The sequence below is a fragment of the Antennarius striatus genome, chromosome 20, assembly GCF_040054535.1.
Source record: "Antennarius striatus isolate MH-2024 chromosome 20, ASM4005453v1, whole genome shotgun sequence".
NCBI lineage: Eukaryota > Metazoa > Chordata > Actinopteri > Lophiiformes > Antennariidae > Antennarius > Antennarius striatus.
Genome location: NC_090795.1, coordinates 14,429,383 through 14,444,565, shown reverse-complemented (window position 1 = coordinate 14,444,565; position 15,183 = coordinate 14,429,383). Strand labels below are relative to the sequence as shown.

Here is a 15,183-nt window from a genome sequence, read left to right as displayed (position 1 = left end):
GTGAAAGAAAATAAGTGTTAAAGCCTTATGAGGAGCTTTTAACTGGGTCGTGAACCTCCACCTGCACAACAGGAGGAGCTGTAGTTCTGTCTGGTTCAGTGTCCGATGTCTGTCCGTTGTGACGGCGTTTCAACTGCATAGAATGAAGCCATAGGGCTCAGCCCACCTCAGAGATTACTACTCTAATTTATTCAGACCATGTCCATTCTCAGGTTTTGAGCTAATATCAAAGCCTCACTTTACTGAAGATGTGTGTATTAATCAGAATACCAAACTGAGCTCATTCACAGGCCGATGATGATGATGATGATGGAGAGACTTCATCGATGAGGCGATCGTGTACCACAGACCAAAAGATGTGTGAGAACCTCCTGGACAACACACTGTAGGAAGCCTGACATTTGTTGAGTATCCCCCACTGTCCCCTCACCCTTTCTTTATCCCTAAATGCTTCAGGGGATGCACCTTTTCTTTTTTTCCAGTCACGTCTCACTCTTTAATTTCTAGGCGTCACCTCCGGTGCTTTTCAGCCAGCTGTTTAAATGCAGGTTAACCAGACCGTTTTGTTCTCACTAGCGTTGCTTCATCACACTGAGCACTACAAACGGCAGCAAGCTGCTTTAGACTCTCTAGGAGAAGCTCGTGATTCCTCACTTTACCAGTCATGTATATAATGTCCTTGAGGAAGAGGAGGAAGGAGGGAGGACAGTATGAAGAAAAACATTTACCGTAGCAAAAGGAGCCAGCTTTTAGCAGAAGTCAACCTGCAGAACATTGTGCTTCCTTTTGAGCAGCAACGTGTAATCAAACAAAATCAACTGTGTATGTGAATATTCATTGTAAAAAAATTTGAAAGTAAATAAAGTGCTTAAATATTGTGATAAATTACACAGAGCTGCCACTACATTGATGGAAATCTGTGATGCCTTTGTTCTTATCAAATAGATGGGACACTTCAGGTTGCCTTTGTCGTAGCAAGTAACAGCGCCACCTGTGCAGGTGTATTCCCTCAGCAGGAGTGATGAGTGGGACTGTTCCTTCACTATGTGATGATATTCACTCGGTGTGTGATAATGCAGCAGGGAAACTCTTACTGTGCTGACTGGGGCTTAAGCCACCTGGTACACATCCTAACTGTAACATATCACGTGTAGATACACTGTAAACACCAACTACACTGTACAGAATGCCCCTTTACTGGAGACGATGTGTATAGAAGATTCATTTTTAATCTGCTTTCACCCATTTTAATGAAGAGATGGATTTATGAAATATAAATAAATATGTGAATAAACCCCTTCCGTGGCCAGGCTTTGTTTTTTTTTTGAGAATATGAGAGATGAGAAGCGTTCATCTCAGGATTCACAGAAATGATTGTTTCTGTTCTAGTTATTGTTGTGGAAAATGTCCTTTTACTGAATAAGAAGGCGATAACTACTACTGAAGGGACAACAAAGACTGAAAACTAATAGGAGGATGGTTGAGAAAGTGAGTCAACTATAGAACAATTCATGATTATTGTAGTGTGACCTCTGACCCGATCTGAACCTAGATAGATACATAGATACTTTATTAATCCCGGAGGAAATTGCACTGAAATTGAAATTGAAACTGACTGAAAAAATAATTTGCTGTATTTCAGAAAACATTTAAGCACCTAATATATTATAGATAGTTCCAATAGCAAATCAATTGTGAGATGTACTGTATATGTGTGTGTCTAACTTATGTAGGGTAAAGAATTTAGAATGTGTCATGAACTGTCTTAAACAGCCATGAGGATTTACACATGAGTATAATGTTTTACTCACACCCTTTTTCTTCATATTTAAACAACCAAAGAAAAATAAATAATCCCTAAAACATCAGAAATCTAAATGATTTAATATGTCACATGAACAGGAGAAACACATCACACGTCAAAATCATCAAAAAAAGACATCAGAACCATGAATAACAGTCTATACATCATCGTCACGTGAAAAAACAATCTAAATGAAAGTCACCAATACTGGAGAGAAATGCAAACTAAGTGGGAAAAGCATTAAATTCAACATCAACCATGTTAACAATGACAAGCTAAAGGAATTCCACAAAGACAACCAGGAAAACAACCACAAAAATAATGACTAATTTCAAAAAACTAAGGTTTTGCAGGATCAATTGAATTACATGTCCATCGGCATCATTCTCTGAAATGACAGTACAACAGGAAGATCCTACTACAACACAACATGACATTTGGTAACATTATGATCCCTTGTGCCGGTGAAGGCAGATGACCGTCCTCCACAGTCTTGGTCCCGCCCGGAGTTTGTTCGTCAATGAGGTAGTTTTTCCCCGCCGTTGTCGCTTGTACTTGCTCTGAAAGATTCTGTTGAGTTTCTCTGTTATAGCGCTTTGAAATGTCTGTTGATATGATTAAGCGCTATACAAATACAGTAAAGATTGATTGTGCGATACACAAAGAACCAGTACCATGTATCATGTACATAAAAGTGATGTTTATAGGCGCACCCAGGATCTGGAGGGAGTCCGGTTTGGGGAACAAAGGATTTCATCTCTGCTTTTTGCAGATGATGTTGTCCTGTTGGCCTATTCAAACCTGGACCTTCAGTTAGGACTGAGGTGGTTTGCAGCTGAGTGCGATACGAGTGAGATGAATATCAGGACCTCCAAATACGAGGCCATGGTTCTCAAACGGAAAAGTGTGGTCTGCCCTCTTGAGGTCGGTGGGAAGTCTTTGCCCCAAGTGGAGGACTTCAAATATCTTGGGTTGTTGTTCATCAAGTGAGGGAAGGATGGAAGGTGAGATTGACAGACGGATCATTGCAGATTTTGCAGTGATACAGTCGTTGTTTAGGTCTGTTGTGGTGAAGAAGCCACTTGGAAAGACAAAGCTCAATCTACATCCTACTCTTAGGGATGTTCATGAGCTTTGAGTCATGACTGAAAGAACAAGATCCCGGATACAAGTGGCTGAAATGAGTGTCCTCCGTAGAGTGGCTGGGTGCACCCTTAGAGATAGAATGAGCTCAGTCACCAGGGAAGAGCTCGGAGTAGAGCCGCTGTTCCTCCATGTCGAATGGAGCCAGCCGAGGTGGCTCGGGCATTTGTTCAGGATGCATCCTTGACGCCTCTGCGGATGTGGTCCGGGCGTGTCCAACCAGGAGGAGGCCTCAGGGAAGACATGCTGGAGGGACTATATTTCTCTGTTGGCTTGGGAACCCCTCGGAATCCCTCCGGAAGAACTGGAAGAGGTGTCCGGGGAGAGGGAAGTATGGGCATCCTGACATAAATTGTTGCCTCTGCGACCCAGCCGTGGATTAGTGGTTGAAGATGGATGGATGGTTGTTGCTCTTTGTTGCTGATGTGATTACAAACCTACTTTTGTAACCAGGGTATGTTTTGTCATATTGTGCTGGAACACGGAGCAGATTTGTTACAGATTGGGTTCTGAGCGCCTCCACTCCCGTGGTTCTCCTACTTCCTCTCATAGTCTGACAACTACAAAGAGCGAGAGTAACTAAGCAATATTTTAAAAATTGGCCTTAATGTGTTGCTTTAATGTCCACTTTTAATGGACTTCAAAGCACGCCGAAAGGCATAAAAACCAACTGTCATGCTAAAAGCTACCAACTGCTAGACTAAACCAACAAGATCAGAGACAGGAAAGGCAAAAACATGCCCCAGACGAAAGAGATCAACGACCAACTCATGCAGGAACAGCTAATGGTTGCACTGCCGGGCAGCTCGGTCCGGGTCTCCAAAGGAAAGCTTGAAGGCAGAATCCGCGTGGGGATTGAGGCGGACATGCTGACAGCTTTTTTCCAAAAGATTGAAGAACAGAAAGCTGCCAGCTCATGGCCACTGGAGAAGAAGCATATGAAGAAAGAGATCCATGATCTGAAAGCCCAGCTGGCTCAACCCAAAGGGAACACCTACTTAGAGGCACTCGAGGACCAGAAACCTACCACCAACCTCATCTCATGGAAGGATGAGTTGGAGAAGGCAGAAGACCTGCTGACTCAGACAAAAAAGGAGCATGAAGAGAAAATGAAGGCTCTGAGGGCCCAGCTGGAAACCATGACAAAAACACAGCTGGACATCCGGACCAGGCTGGAGCAGAAGACTTCCTGCAATGCTGACCTGCAAGGCCAGCTGGAGAGGCTCAAAGACCTGAATAAAAGTCTGGAGACATCTCTGCAGCAGGAGAAGGCCTCCCATGAGGCTCAGCTGGAAGAGCATAAAAAACAAGTAATGACTGTGAAAGCTGCTCTGAAGGAGGCCGAGCTCCACTGTGAGACCAAAGAGGTGACCTGGCAGGAGGAGAAGATGTCTCTGGTCAAAGACCAGCTGGAGCTCCAACACGCCCTGAAGAAGAAGAAGCAGGAGGCAGCAAGCAAGGGGACCCAGTGGGAGAAGGCAAAGGCATCTCTCCTCCAGGAGACGGAGACTCTGAAGGCCACCCTGCTGCAAAAAGAGCAGGAGTGGGGAGACAAGGAGAAGATCTGGAAGTCCCAGGTGGAGAAACTTGAGGCCCAAATCCCAATCCAAAAGACAAAGAAGAAGAAGTGGCACCAGAGGTTGTTGCGGACCTGATCTGATCTGGAACCGGAGGACTGGACAAACCTTCAACCACAAAAACATCTGATTTATGATTGAACTAATAATTATGCACGTTATGAATTTTCCTTTTGAATTATACATGTTATTTATTTATTTTTTATTTTATTAATTTGAACACTGAATAACTAATTTTATAAAAATGTTTGTTTAGTTATCTTTAAGACACAAGGTTACATTACAGTTAACTATATGTTAAATAACAGCTAGCTAGACAGACAAGGCACACACAGATATACAGCTTGCGTGACACCTTGTAGAAATGTTGGGTTTTTGTTGGCTGTACCTTTCCTCTGATTAGCTTGTAGGTTAGTACAGTACAAGCTAATGCTGGATTTGGTGAAGAAGACGGTACTTTATTAGGATCTTGCCTGATGACACACTCAGTATTGGCTTCTGGTGCCATGGCCCCGAAGGGTTTTTGTTTTTCTTAATCTCTCATCTGATGATGTTGTGAAATAGTTTTTTTTTTTTTAAATGTATGGATTCCTTGTGTTGCTTCCTGGTAGCATCTTTGTTTCTTTGCCTGGAGACTAATGATGTTTTATTTTTGCATGCAATATTAATTTTATCAGTTTGTTCCTCTGCTTTTTTACATTCTTAAGCTTCTCTTTCAAATGTTTTATTTATCTGGAACTCCTTTTTCTTGTGTAGCGGCAAACAGCTGTTTCATCAGCTGATGCGCGTGCACTAACCACGGCGGTATTGCAGCGCGCACAATCAGCCAAACCCCATGTTGTGTTGGAGGAGTTATGGTATTGAAAAGCCGTGTAACAGTGTTGCGGTACTTGATGGCGTTTCACCTTGAATGTCATTTACACACGGTTGCGACTGTAATGAACTGTATGCCCACACTTGGCAGCTAGCAAGGCCATATAGGTAAAGGGTTGAACATAGGCTGGGATAATTTACAAAATTTATTCAAACTCATTGACTTAAAATAACTAAGCTAAGTCAACTTAAAATGGACTTAGGTTATTTTAAGTCAACAGGTCTTAAAATTTTTTAAGTTGTATTAGCTTAAAGGTTTTAAGTATTGGCCACTGAAAATGATCAAGTTAAGGTTGCTCAACTATTTTTCATTGACTTAGCTTGAGTCATTTAAGGCAATGAGTTTGCGTAATTTTTTTAAGCTAAGTCAGCATATTTTCTTTTACAGTGCAGTTGTAAATATTGTATTTTCATTATTGAGTACTTGGCAGAGCACCTCCGCACCCGTGTTCGCCTTGATAGTCCTGAATAAAGTTTGTGTGTAATTTGGTATAGTTCGGCCATTCAGTTTGTGCATTTAAAGTAGTTTACGTATATTTGTGTATAATTGCAGCTGAGCGCTCATCAGCTGGGGCACGAGCATGCTGATTATTCACCTGTGTCAAATTGAGCAGAGAAAAGAGGCGCCACTGCAAAGCAGGAAAGTTTAGTTTCCCCACAGAGCGTGCAAAAAGTGCTAACAAAGAGCTGAACGCCGCAGGTAAGAACACTTTTATTTTTTATGTGTGGACGCGAGGTATCTGAGGTGTGGGTGAAGTTATTTGTAGCGCCTGGTGCTGTGTCTAAATGTTGGCTGGTGAGGAAGAGACAGTGTAACTTGTTTGGTCCGAATACGCTATAGTAGCTGTCTGCTTAATCCATATTAAAAGTATTTGATGTGCAGACATAACTGCTAGTTCATTGGCTGCTAGTGAGGGCATGGGATAAACGGGTCATTTTTTTTTTCTCTATCTGCAGATAGCATGTTTAAGGCTGCTAAAAAAGTGACTTACTTAAAAAATAAAAAAAATATAGTGGATTTTGGATGTAAATGTGTGTCTAAACCTGGGTTGAAATTGTGAGTTGATTAATTTATTTGTATGTTGGTATAGTAAAATAATTAATTGGTTCCATGGTTTAAAAGAAAAACATGTATTTCATATATTTTGATGCATTCACATTGAAATAATTTACTCACGTCTGTTTTAACTTAAAGGGGGAAAATAACATCTTTTCATTCAATGGTTAATGGTTAATGTGGAAGGGTTTGATAATCGATCAATGTTAATTTGTATTATAATTATTGATTATGGGTCTGATAATTATTTGATTTATTAGAACCTGTTTTACAAAATGATAATCATGTGGTGTTTAAGGTTTTTCACCTGCTGTTGAAGACTTTTGAAGGAAAAGGTTGTAAAGAAAAATAAAATAAAATAAAAAAGGAACAACAACCTGGTCTTTGAGGGGATTCCAGCCTTTGATGTTCGGCGTTGGTACATCCCTTCAAGTGTGGGGTTAGCAAAGCAAGCAAAACACTTCACATCTTGTTTTACTTCTTTCCCTTTCCCTTTCCTGTTTGCGAAACTATCGGGGTGGGGGGAGTGCCTCCTGCACTGCACCTTTGCCGGACCTTTTCTGTTTGAACCTTTTCTGGACCTCTCCAATACCCTGTCTCTCCAATACCTGTGTCCTGTGTCCCATCTTGTCTATCTGTAATATCAGTCAATCAATCAACCTTTATTTATATAGCGCTTAATCACATCATCAGACATTTCAAAGCCCTATAACAGACGAAAAAGCCCAACAGAACCCAACAGAGCAAGCATAAGCGCAGTGGCAGGGGAAAAAAAACCTAATCGAGGAAGAAACTCTGGGCAGGACCGGGACTCTGGAGGGCGGTCATTTGGGTGGGAAAAGAAATACACTGGGGATGGAGACAGGGCAAAGAAAGAGAGAGAGGGAGAGAAATTCCAGTCCAAATTGTGCTGCAGTTGCTGAAGTGGGGACAGGATTTCCAGGCCTTTAGATTTCTTGTTTTCAATGCTTGTTCCCCACATGCCACACAGAACCACAACGACAGCAGCAGTATCTTGCAGGCAAAAAGTCTCATTTAATGTGAGTAGGAAAAACAGTGAAAGAGAAGTAGTAGAAGCTCCAGAGTAATTAAAGTTACTCCCTTTAATGGGAGAGACAGAAAAATACCCTCAGCAGTCTTTGCCTAGAGCAGCTTGTCTAGTAGAATCTAGTGTTTTTAATTGTAGGCTTTACCAAAGAGGAGGGTTTTAAGTCTACTCTAAAATAAGCTAAGGGTGTCTGCCGTCCGGACTGAAACCGGGAGATCATTCCAGAGTAAAGAAGCCAGAAAGCTAAAGCTTCTGCCTCCTGTTCTGTCCTGACAGACCTGACAAGTTACCAGAAATCCTGCATCCTCAGATCAAAGAGTCCCTTGGAGGGTGGTACACTTCAATGAGATCTTCAATGTAAGATGGAGCCTTACAGCGAAGAGCCTTATATGTGATCTTGAGGATTTTGAATGTTGTTCTAGATTTAATTGGGAGCCAATGTAAGGATGCCAGGACAGGAGTGATGTGTTCTCTCCTCCCAATCCGGGTCAGTATGCAAGCAGTTGCATTGTGCACCAATTGTAGAGTCCTAATTGAGGAGCTTGAACAGCCTGATGATAGGAAATTGCAGTAATCCAATCTAGAAGTAACAAAGGCATGAATGATTTTTTTCTGTGCCTTTAAAGGATAACAAATTTCTAATTTTAGAAATGCCCAAATCGTGGTCAAACAGGCAAGGGATCAAAATCCAGAACAAGAACAGACAACTAGTGATGTCCCCTTTGTTTCGGCGCTCAGATATGCACCCTGGACTCGGTGGGCGTTCCCATGTGAAACACTGCTCCGGAACCTGCTTCAAACGTGGAAAAACCACATGACTGATGACGTTTGGCACACCAAGTATTCTGAAACACTAAGCACCCCATTGTACATGAAGAGGAATGCAGAAGGACAGCTAGAGAAGAAGCTAGAGAGGTGGAGGTGTGTCCTGGAAAGGAGAGGAATGAAGGTTAGCTGCAGTAAGACAGAGTACATGTGTGTGAATGAGAGGGACCCAAGTGGAAGAGTGAGGTTACAGGGAGAAGAGATCAAGAAGGTGGAGGATTTTAAGTACTTAGGGTCATCAGTCCAGAGCAATGGAGAGTGTGGAAAAGAGGTGAAGAAGCGTGTCCAGGCAGGATGGAACGGGTGGAGGAAAGTGTCAGGTGTGATGTGTGATAGAAGAGTTTCAGTTAAAATTAAAGGAAAGGTGTACAAAACTGTGGTGAGACCAGCGATGTTGTTTGGTCTAGAGACAGTGTCACTGAGGAGGCAGAGCTGGAACTGCCAGGCAGGAGGTCCAGAGGAAGATCAAAGAGGAGGTTTATGGATGTAGTGAAAGAGGACATGAAGGTAGTTTGTGTGAGAGAGGAGGATGCAGAAGACAGGGTTAGATGGAGGCAACTGATTTGCTGTGGCGACCCCTGAAGGGAATAGCCGAAAGAAAAAGTACTATGCGTTCAATGACAGTAACTTAAGACACCTTTCTGACATATTCCGTCAGTCCAAGCTGCCTCTAAACACGCGCACACACACACACACTTATTGTATGTGAACACACACACAGAAGGAGAAAGTCTTTTCTCCCTCCCTGCTCACCGATTGTTCGTTTTTGTGCAGCCACAATGAGTCACAGTCGCTTGCTAGCGTGTATATTGTTTGGTCATGCTGTTGTGGAAATTCTTTTTATATTGACTAAGGAGGAAATTACTACTACTGAAGTGAGAATAAAGACTTGTAAAGTAAAGAATGTTTTTAAACTTTATTCAGAGGGCATTTACAGCAAAGAGGCAGAGAAGCTCAGCCTCCAAGTGAGATGAACTAAAACCAAGTTCACACATGTTGGTTACAGACCGGATACACCCCCCTTGCAGCTTGGTAATGACATTGTAGAGCCTGTCAAGAGCTTTGTGTATCTGGGGTCCACAGTGACAGACAATAGGGACCTTAAACTAAAGACTCTCCGCGGAAGAGCTCTGGCAGCATCAGCTCTGCAGTCTCTCTGGAAACCGCTGTGGCGACACCAGAACATCTCACGCAAGACGAAGCTCCGAATTTACAACTTTGCCGTCCTCTCCATCCTGCTATATGGGTCACAAACATGTCCCTTAAACAAGACCCTGGCAACTAGTATAGCTGGGTTTGATAGCGGGGCTCTCAGAACCATCGAAAACATCAGGGGCCCCAGCGGGTTTTTAACAAAGCGCTTAAAGCCCGCATGTGCCAGCCCAGACCCATCTTGCCAGGCTGCGCTATGTCCCACCCGCCGGTTTGTTCATGTTCATCAGCCCCACAATCAGTTTAATTCAAAACCCACAAGGCACCTCTGGGACCAAACATTACATTACATTGTACTTTAAACTGATTTTAATTTTTGGATTCTAAATACAGTATCTTGATCAGTTTAAAGGTTAATTGTGTGAAACTTGGCCAGGATTTGTGTTTGTTTAAAATTCAATCGTCTCTTGTATTGCAAGGTTTATAGAACAGAGAAATTCACTTTATGTAGTCTTTACCCTAGTGTCTAATTTGGTCCCATTGATTCCCATTGCAACCACACATTTTTCATATACTGTAATCATTACATCTAAAATTGCTTTGTGCCATGCATACCATAAAAAAAAATCAATCTCTAATAACTGCATGTTTTGGTGATAGTGGGCAGCTAGAGAACCCAGGGAGAACACCATGAAAACATGGAGAGGACATGCAAACTCCACACCAGGGTTTTAAATTAATGCATTTCCACCGAAAAACTTTGATTATTCAATAATTTGATTCCAGATCAAAGCAGTTGAATAAATTTATAAAACTTTTTGTTCACAATTTAACCACCTTTCACTCCCCCACATCTCCACCACAATGGATAGTCTGATCTTAGCTGTAAACATCAAACCTAATGACATCATCATTACATGAATTCAAAGAACTGGTCATGATTTAAGCTGGGGTGTTTTCCACCCTAAATGTCTGTTTTTGTGAACCAATAATTTTGTCGGCCACTGATGAAGGAGAGACCTACAGAAATACCTTCCATCACACAGATCCCAGTTCAGTTTGGAACCAACTTGATCAGAGATCCCAGCTGCTGTTGTTAGACCTGCTGTTCAACAGGTTTGTAGTAGAATCTTACAGCTGTGCTCACCTCAGGTTTCACACAAATTCAGGCAATAACAAAGAGGCAGATCTTGTTTATTATTCAATATCAAGATTTCATATTTCCATTTGGATGAAAACAAGGATAATTAAAAAGGTTGTGACAATAGTTTAATCGGTGTTACAGCTGAATGAAGCTGCCGCAAATGTGAAATCTTAAATTCATCCAGTGCCAATCAGCACTCATGCTAACTTCATCCTAGCTTCTTCAATAGGTCAACAGCTTCTTTATGGACCTGCATCAGAACAAACACATTAAACCCTGTGTATGTTCACATCAACATGCACTGTTTACGCAAAAAGATACAAATCAAACATATCAGTTAACACAGTAAATCAATGTAAATGCACCTCTTTGTCTTCGTGGGTGTGAGTGGGGTACTCCTTCGCTTTGGTAAGCCAGAGCAGAGCTTTCTGATTGTCTTTCATGGCCATATAAGTCTTCCCAAGCATCAACAGGTTTTTACTGTAGAAGTTTGGATCGACTGAGAAAAAGAAAACGGACGTTTTCGTTAGTTGGAGGCCTAATACATTTTTCAACATTTCTGTCCTCTGTGCTGCAGCTACTAGTCGTACTGTGGTGGTTTGACCTGTGCCTTTATTCTTGTGCTGATTTACCTTCTTCAGCTTTCAGAAAGAAATCCAAAGCCTGAAAGAGGCAGAACAGCAAGACTTTATGCAAATATGTAAAGATGATTATAATGACAGAAAAAAAAAGTGACAAATTTCAGTGTGGAGCAGATTGAACAAACAGCTGTTGGTCAGTTCGTACAGAAACGTATAATCACCTCCTCGTAAGTCGATGTAGGTGGTGATGAGAAAATGACAGCTGCCACTTTACGCTGGTACCAGGGTAGCTCAGCAAAAGCAAAGCACCTTAGAGACACAGATTTTTCTAGTTAACAAAGCCTCCAGTGACTTAAAGCTAGGGCTTTGATCCGGTTCATGGAACAAAAACTAAAAACTTTATATATTTATATGTTCCGGAACAGAATCGTAACAAAATAATTGCAACAGCTTCATACCGTTTTTTTCTTTTTCCGCTCTTGAAAAAAATATCTGACCTCATGTTTCCCTTTCTGACATTCACTCAATGCATAATGAGAGAGAAGTAGAGGAATATCACCAGCAGTCAAGGAAAAGGCAGTCTCCCAACCTCGATCATATTCATAACAGGTAAACACTGCTTTCTGTCAATCTGAAAAAAGTTTGATTTAGACTGTAACTCATTGGCTGCCAGTCATTTTCAGTTCAGTGTGTCCCTGTACTGCCAGCAATTTGTAGCAATTAATCTCCTTCTGTGGACTTCCTGCGACGCTCCGGACATGTATCGGTGTTTTCTTTCTTTTCTTGACCGATCACAAGATGCTTCGTTCAGAGCTTCACGTGTTCGCTCCCTGTGAGCTCTGACATAGACAAACTTTGTTGCATCATAAGCTGCCGCAACTTCTCCGTCTCTCTCTGATTCCCCATCCTCTGCTCCGTAACTGGATCAGTGCTGTTGTTCTGTTTACTGTAGGGACAAATCTACAGTGTGTAAACTAATTGCTTTAACTGACAATTTAAAACTCAGAAAGCTACCTACCTATTCATATTTGCAAGGAATGTTATTAACCGGTTTGGGAACTTTTTTTTTTGTACTAAGCGGTTCTGGAACATCAGTTCATGGATGGAACGCAAAACCAGAAATTCTGTTGCTGTTTGGAACGAACCGATCGGCAAAAATCTCTGGTTCAAAGACCTGCTTAAAGCCTTAGTAACACTATTTAGAGGGGTGTCTGAGAAAGTAAAAATATCATGAAAATGTTCAATAGTTTTAGTCAGTTACTCCAGAAAATAAAAACTGTATATATTCAATACTTAATACACAGATAAAAATATAAAAATTATTAAAAAAGCATAAAGAATAGTATATGTCATGTCAAGTTTGAAAAAAAAAAAAAGACTACAGTATTTAAACTTAGTGGAAATATTACTAAAATACTGAATTTATAAATTAACATATTTTTCAGTTTAACTTTTTCCTATTATAAATCCCTTTTATGACTTATCTTAATACACCAGGTATTTATTTTAGATACTGTATATTTTCATGTGCGACACCCCTGAATTCAAAATTTTACCCAGACCTACTTGCATTGGTCAAACATCAAAGGTAGTGCTCTGGCCTACTGTCATAGATCAAATTACTAGCTTTGATCTATGGTCTTACTCAAACTGGCCTTCTTCCTTGTCTTTATATCTTATCCGGTTCATGAGTGTACAGAAACGGACTGACGGACGGACAAACACAGACAAAACACACTGGCAATCACAATTCATCACCGCTTTGAAGCGGGATGTAAAAAATCGTTTCAAACAAATTATATGTGAAAATATGAAAGTTTACTTGAAATTGATTGAAAAAACAAAATTATAGAGAGAAAAAAAAAAGTTTTTCATTATAGTTTTTTGGTATGCAGTCAGTCAGTCATAGTCACGGGGAGCCGGAGCCTATCTCGGCGGCATAGGACGAGAGGCGGTGGACACTCAAGGCGCGACGCCAGTGCACCGCGGAGCCACACACACATTCATTCCTACAGGCAATTTAGGACCGGCCAATCAACCTGAAGCGCATGCTTTTGGAGGTGGGAGGAAGCCGGAGAACCCGGAGAGAACCCACGCAGACACGGGGAGAGCATGTGAACTCCGGGTCCGCTGTGTTGTGATGCGACAGCGCTAACCACTGCGCCACCCCGTATGCAGTCGTAGTACATAAAATATTATTTATAATCGTATTAAATATTAAATCTTGTTAAGACTTACCAGTAACCCAGAATATGAATGGAAGTTGCATCCTTGGGATTGAGCTGGATAGCCCTCTGGGAAGAAACAAGTTTCATTTATACACGTTTCAGAGTATAAACACAAGATACAATCACTTTTTGTTGACACATCCCTCTCACCTCTAGATGGTCCCTGATGATGTATGAATTTCCAATTTTCACTTTAACTCCCAGGTAATCCCCAGAATCACTAAGACATATCGCATACCACTGCATGAGGAGAGGAAAAATGTAGAGATTGGTCAAACTGCACCTTGAGACACATTTTATTGTGGCTGTCAGGGGTGCTAGAGGAAAAGCATCATGCAGATGTGGTTCTGTGGCAGGAAACATGTAAAAACTACATGGTGGAGATGAATCTGTATCTGAACCTCTTTGTGAAACCACCATCTTACTTTATGTGCTGCAAAACATTTATCATCTTTCTCCAGTGCTTTCTTTGCATATTCTAAGGCCTCAAACACCAGCTGCTTCTTCCTGTCAGCTTCTGTGTCGGGCTGGAGGGACAGGTCACGAGACGCACGGGCTAACCTCCAAAGAAACTCTGCATCTTCACTAGATGGACACACAGCAGATAAATGACAAAACAGTCAGAAATTTAACTTAAACTCATAATATGTCGAGGAAATAATTCAGATAATAGCTGCATGAAAGACATAAAACTGACTTCAAATAGACAAACAATAACAATGGATGAAAATACCAAGATATATAATACAAGAGCAGAGATAAGTTTTACCCGTCCTTGTACTGCAGCAGCAGCTGGTACAGCTTTTCTGTCTCTGCACAGCCGTAAAGATAATCAGCCTGTTCCAACAGCTCCTCTGCTCGGATGCAAAGCACAAATCCAGTCAGATAGGATCTTCATTCACAAGACTACACCTTCCTTCAGGCTGTCCGTAAACTCCAAATTCCAGCAAACCCCCACTTTGTCTGGATGATATCTGACGTACAGCAGTTTGTTAATACCTTTTTCTAAAGCCAGGACCACAGATGAACTCTGCACCCTGCGGTAAGCTGCATAAGCCAGACCAGACAGAGCTGGCAGCCCCAGCAGGAAGGAAGCTCCTCCAGCCTGTAGGTGAGAAATCAAGTGACGTCAGCATTGTTCAGTGTGACAACTTATATCATCGAGTCAGTTCAAATTATGTCATCATACTGAACACTGTGCACCTCTCGTCACATCATGGTACTAGCTAAGCAGCTAACCTGCTGACCTTTTACCCCATAAAAGCCCCTAAGTTACTGATTTCACAATGACATCCTTGTTACTGAGGTGGAAATTCACAAGCTTCATTATCTACAAGTGCGATAAACACAATCAGTAACTTAGAGTAGAATGAGTAGATAATTACAGTCAAAACATTTGTAGACTTTCTTAAAGTTGTCCTCTTATACTGGTTCGTCCATCTGATTCTGACGGCTTTTGCTTCAGATGCGGACAGTAAATTCCTGCTCACACAACGCGTTATTGTTCCTCCAGCCATTCTGCCAAAGTCCAAGAACTCACTAACAGACTGTGTAGGATGGTACTGTGAACTGACCGTCCTCAAATACCTGGTACGTTCAAGAGCTCAAAAAGGGTGACGCTGCTAAAAGACACTAGAATATTATTGTTGGTATTTCTTCAGGACCAATTTCACGTTATATCTCTTTAACAAGACGAACACATACAGATAATAAATACGAACAGAAACGTCTCATATGCACTTTCAAAAATA

At 41.5% G+C, this 15,183-nt stretch overlaps 1 protein-coding gene across 3 annotated transcripts; it reads right to left on the bottom strand.

The window, feature by feature from the left end:
* Positions 1-10,656: 10,656 nt before the first annotated feature.
* rmdn1 (regulator of microtubule dynamics 1) lies at positions 10,657-14,996 on the bottom strand. Of its 3 annotated transcripts, XM_068304022.1 has the most exons (10): positions 14,818-14,996; positions 14,432-14,537; positions 14,202-14,286; positions 13,858-14,017; positions 13,583-13,672; positions 13,443-13,498; positions 11,426-11,513; positions 11,256-11,286; positions 10,989-11,122; positions 10,657-10,873 (listed from the first exon to the last, which is right to left on the bottom strand). In XM_068304022.1, the coding sequence occupies exons 1-10, from the start codon at positions 14,947-14,949 to the stop codon at positions 10,832-10,834; spliced, it is 924 nt and encodes a 307-aa protein (XP_068160123.1). In that variant the 5' UTR covers positions 14,950-14,996; the 3' UTR covers positions 10,657-10,831. The 3 variants fall into 3 exon arrangements, with proteins under 3 accessions (XP_068160123.1, XP_068160124.1, XP_068160125.1); XM_068304023.1 differs by lacking the exon at positions 10,657-10,873 and having other exon boundaries at positions 10,990-11,122; positions 11,214-11,286; XM_068304024.1 differs by lacking the exons at positions 10,657-10,873; positions 10,989-11,122; positions 11,256-11,286; positions 11,426-11,513 and adding an exon at positions 11,523-12,150.
* Between the last annotated feature and the right edge of the window lie 187 nt (positions 14,997-15,183).

Bases quoted from the DNA above. Each gene is read 5' to 3' on its own strand.
- rmdn1 (XM_068304022.1), bottom strand. From the start codon at position 14,949: ATGGCTGGAGGAACAATAACGCGTTGTGTGAGCAGGAATTTACTGTCC. The intron at 13,673-13,857 runs GTAAGATGGTGG...CTCCTCATGCAG, and splicing joins AATGTTTTGCAGCACATAAA to TGGTATGCGATATGTCTTAG. The intron at 11,514-13,442 runs GTAAGTCTTAAC...TGTGTCTCTAAG, and splicing joins ATTCATATTCTGGGTTACTG to GTGCTTTGCTTTTGCTGAGC.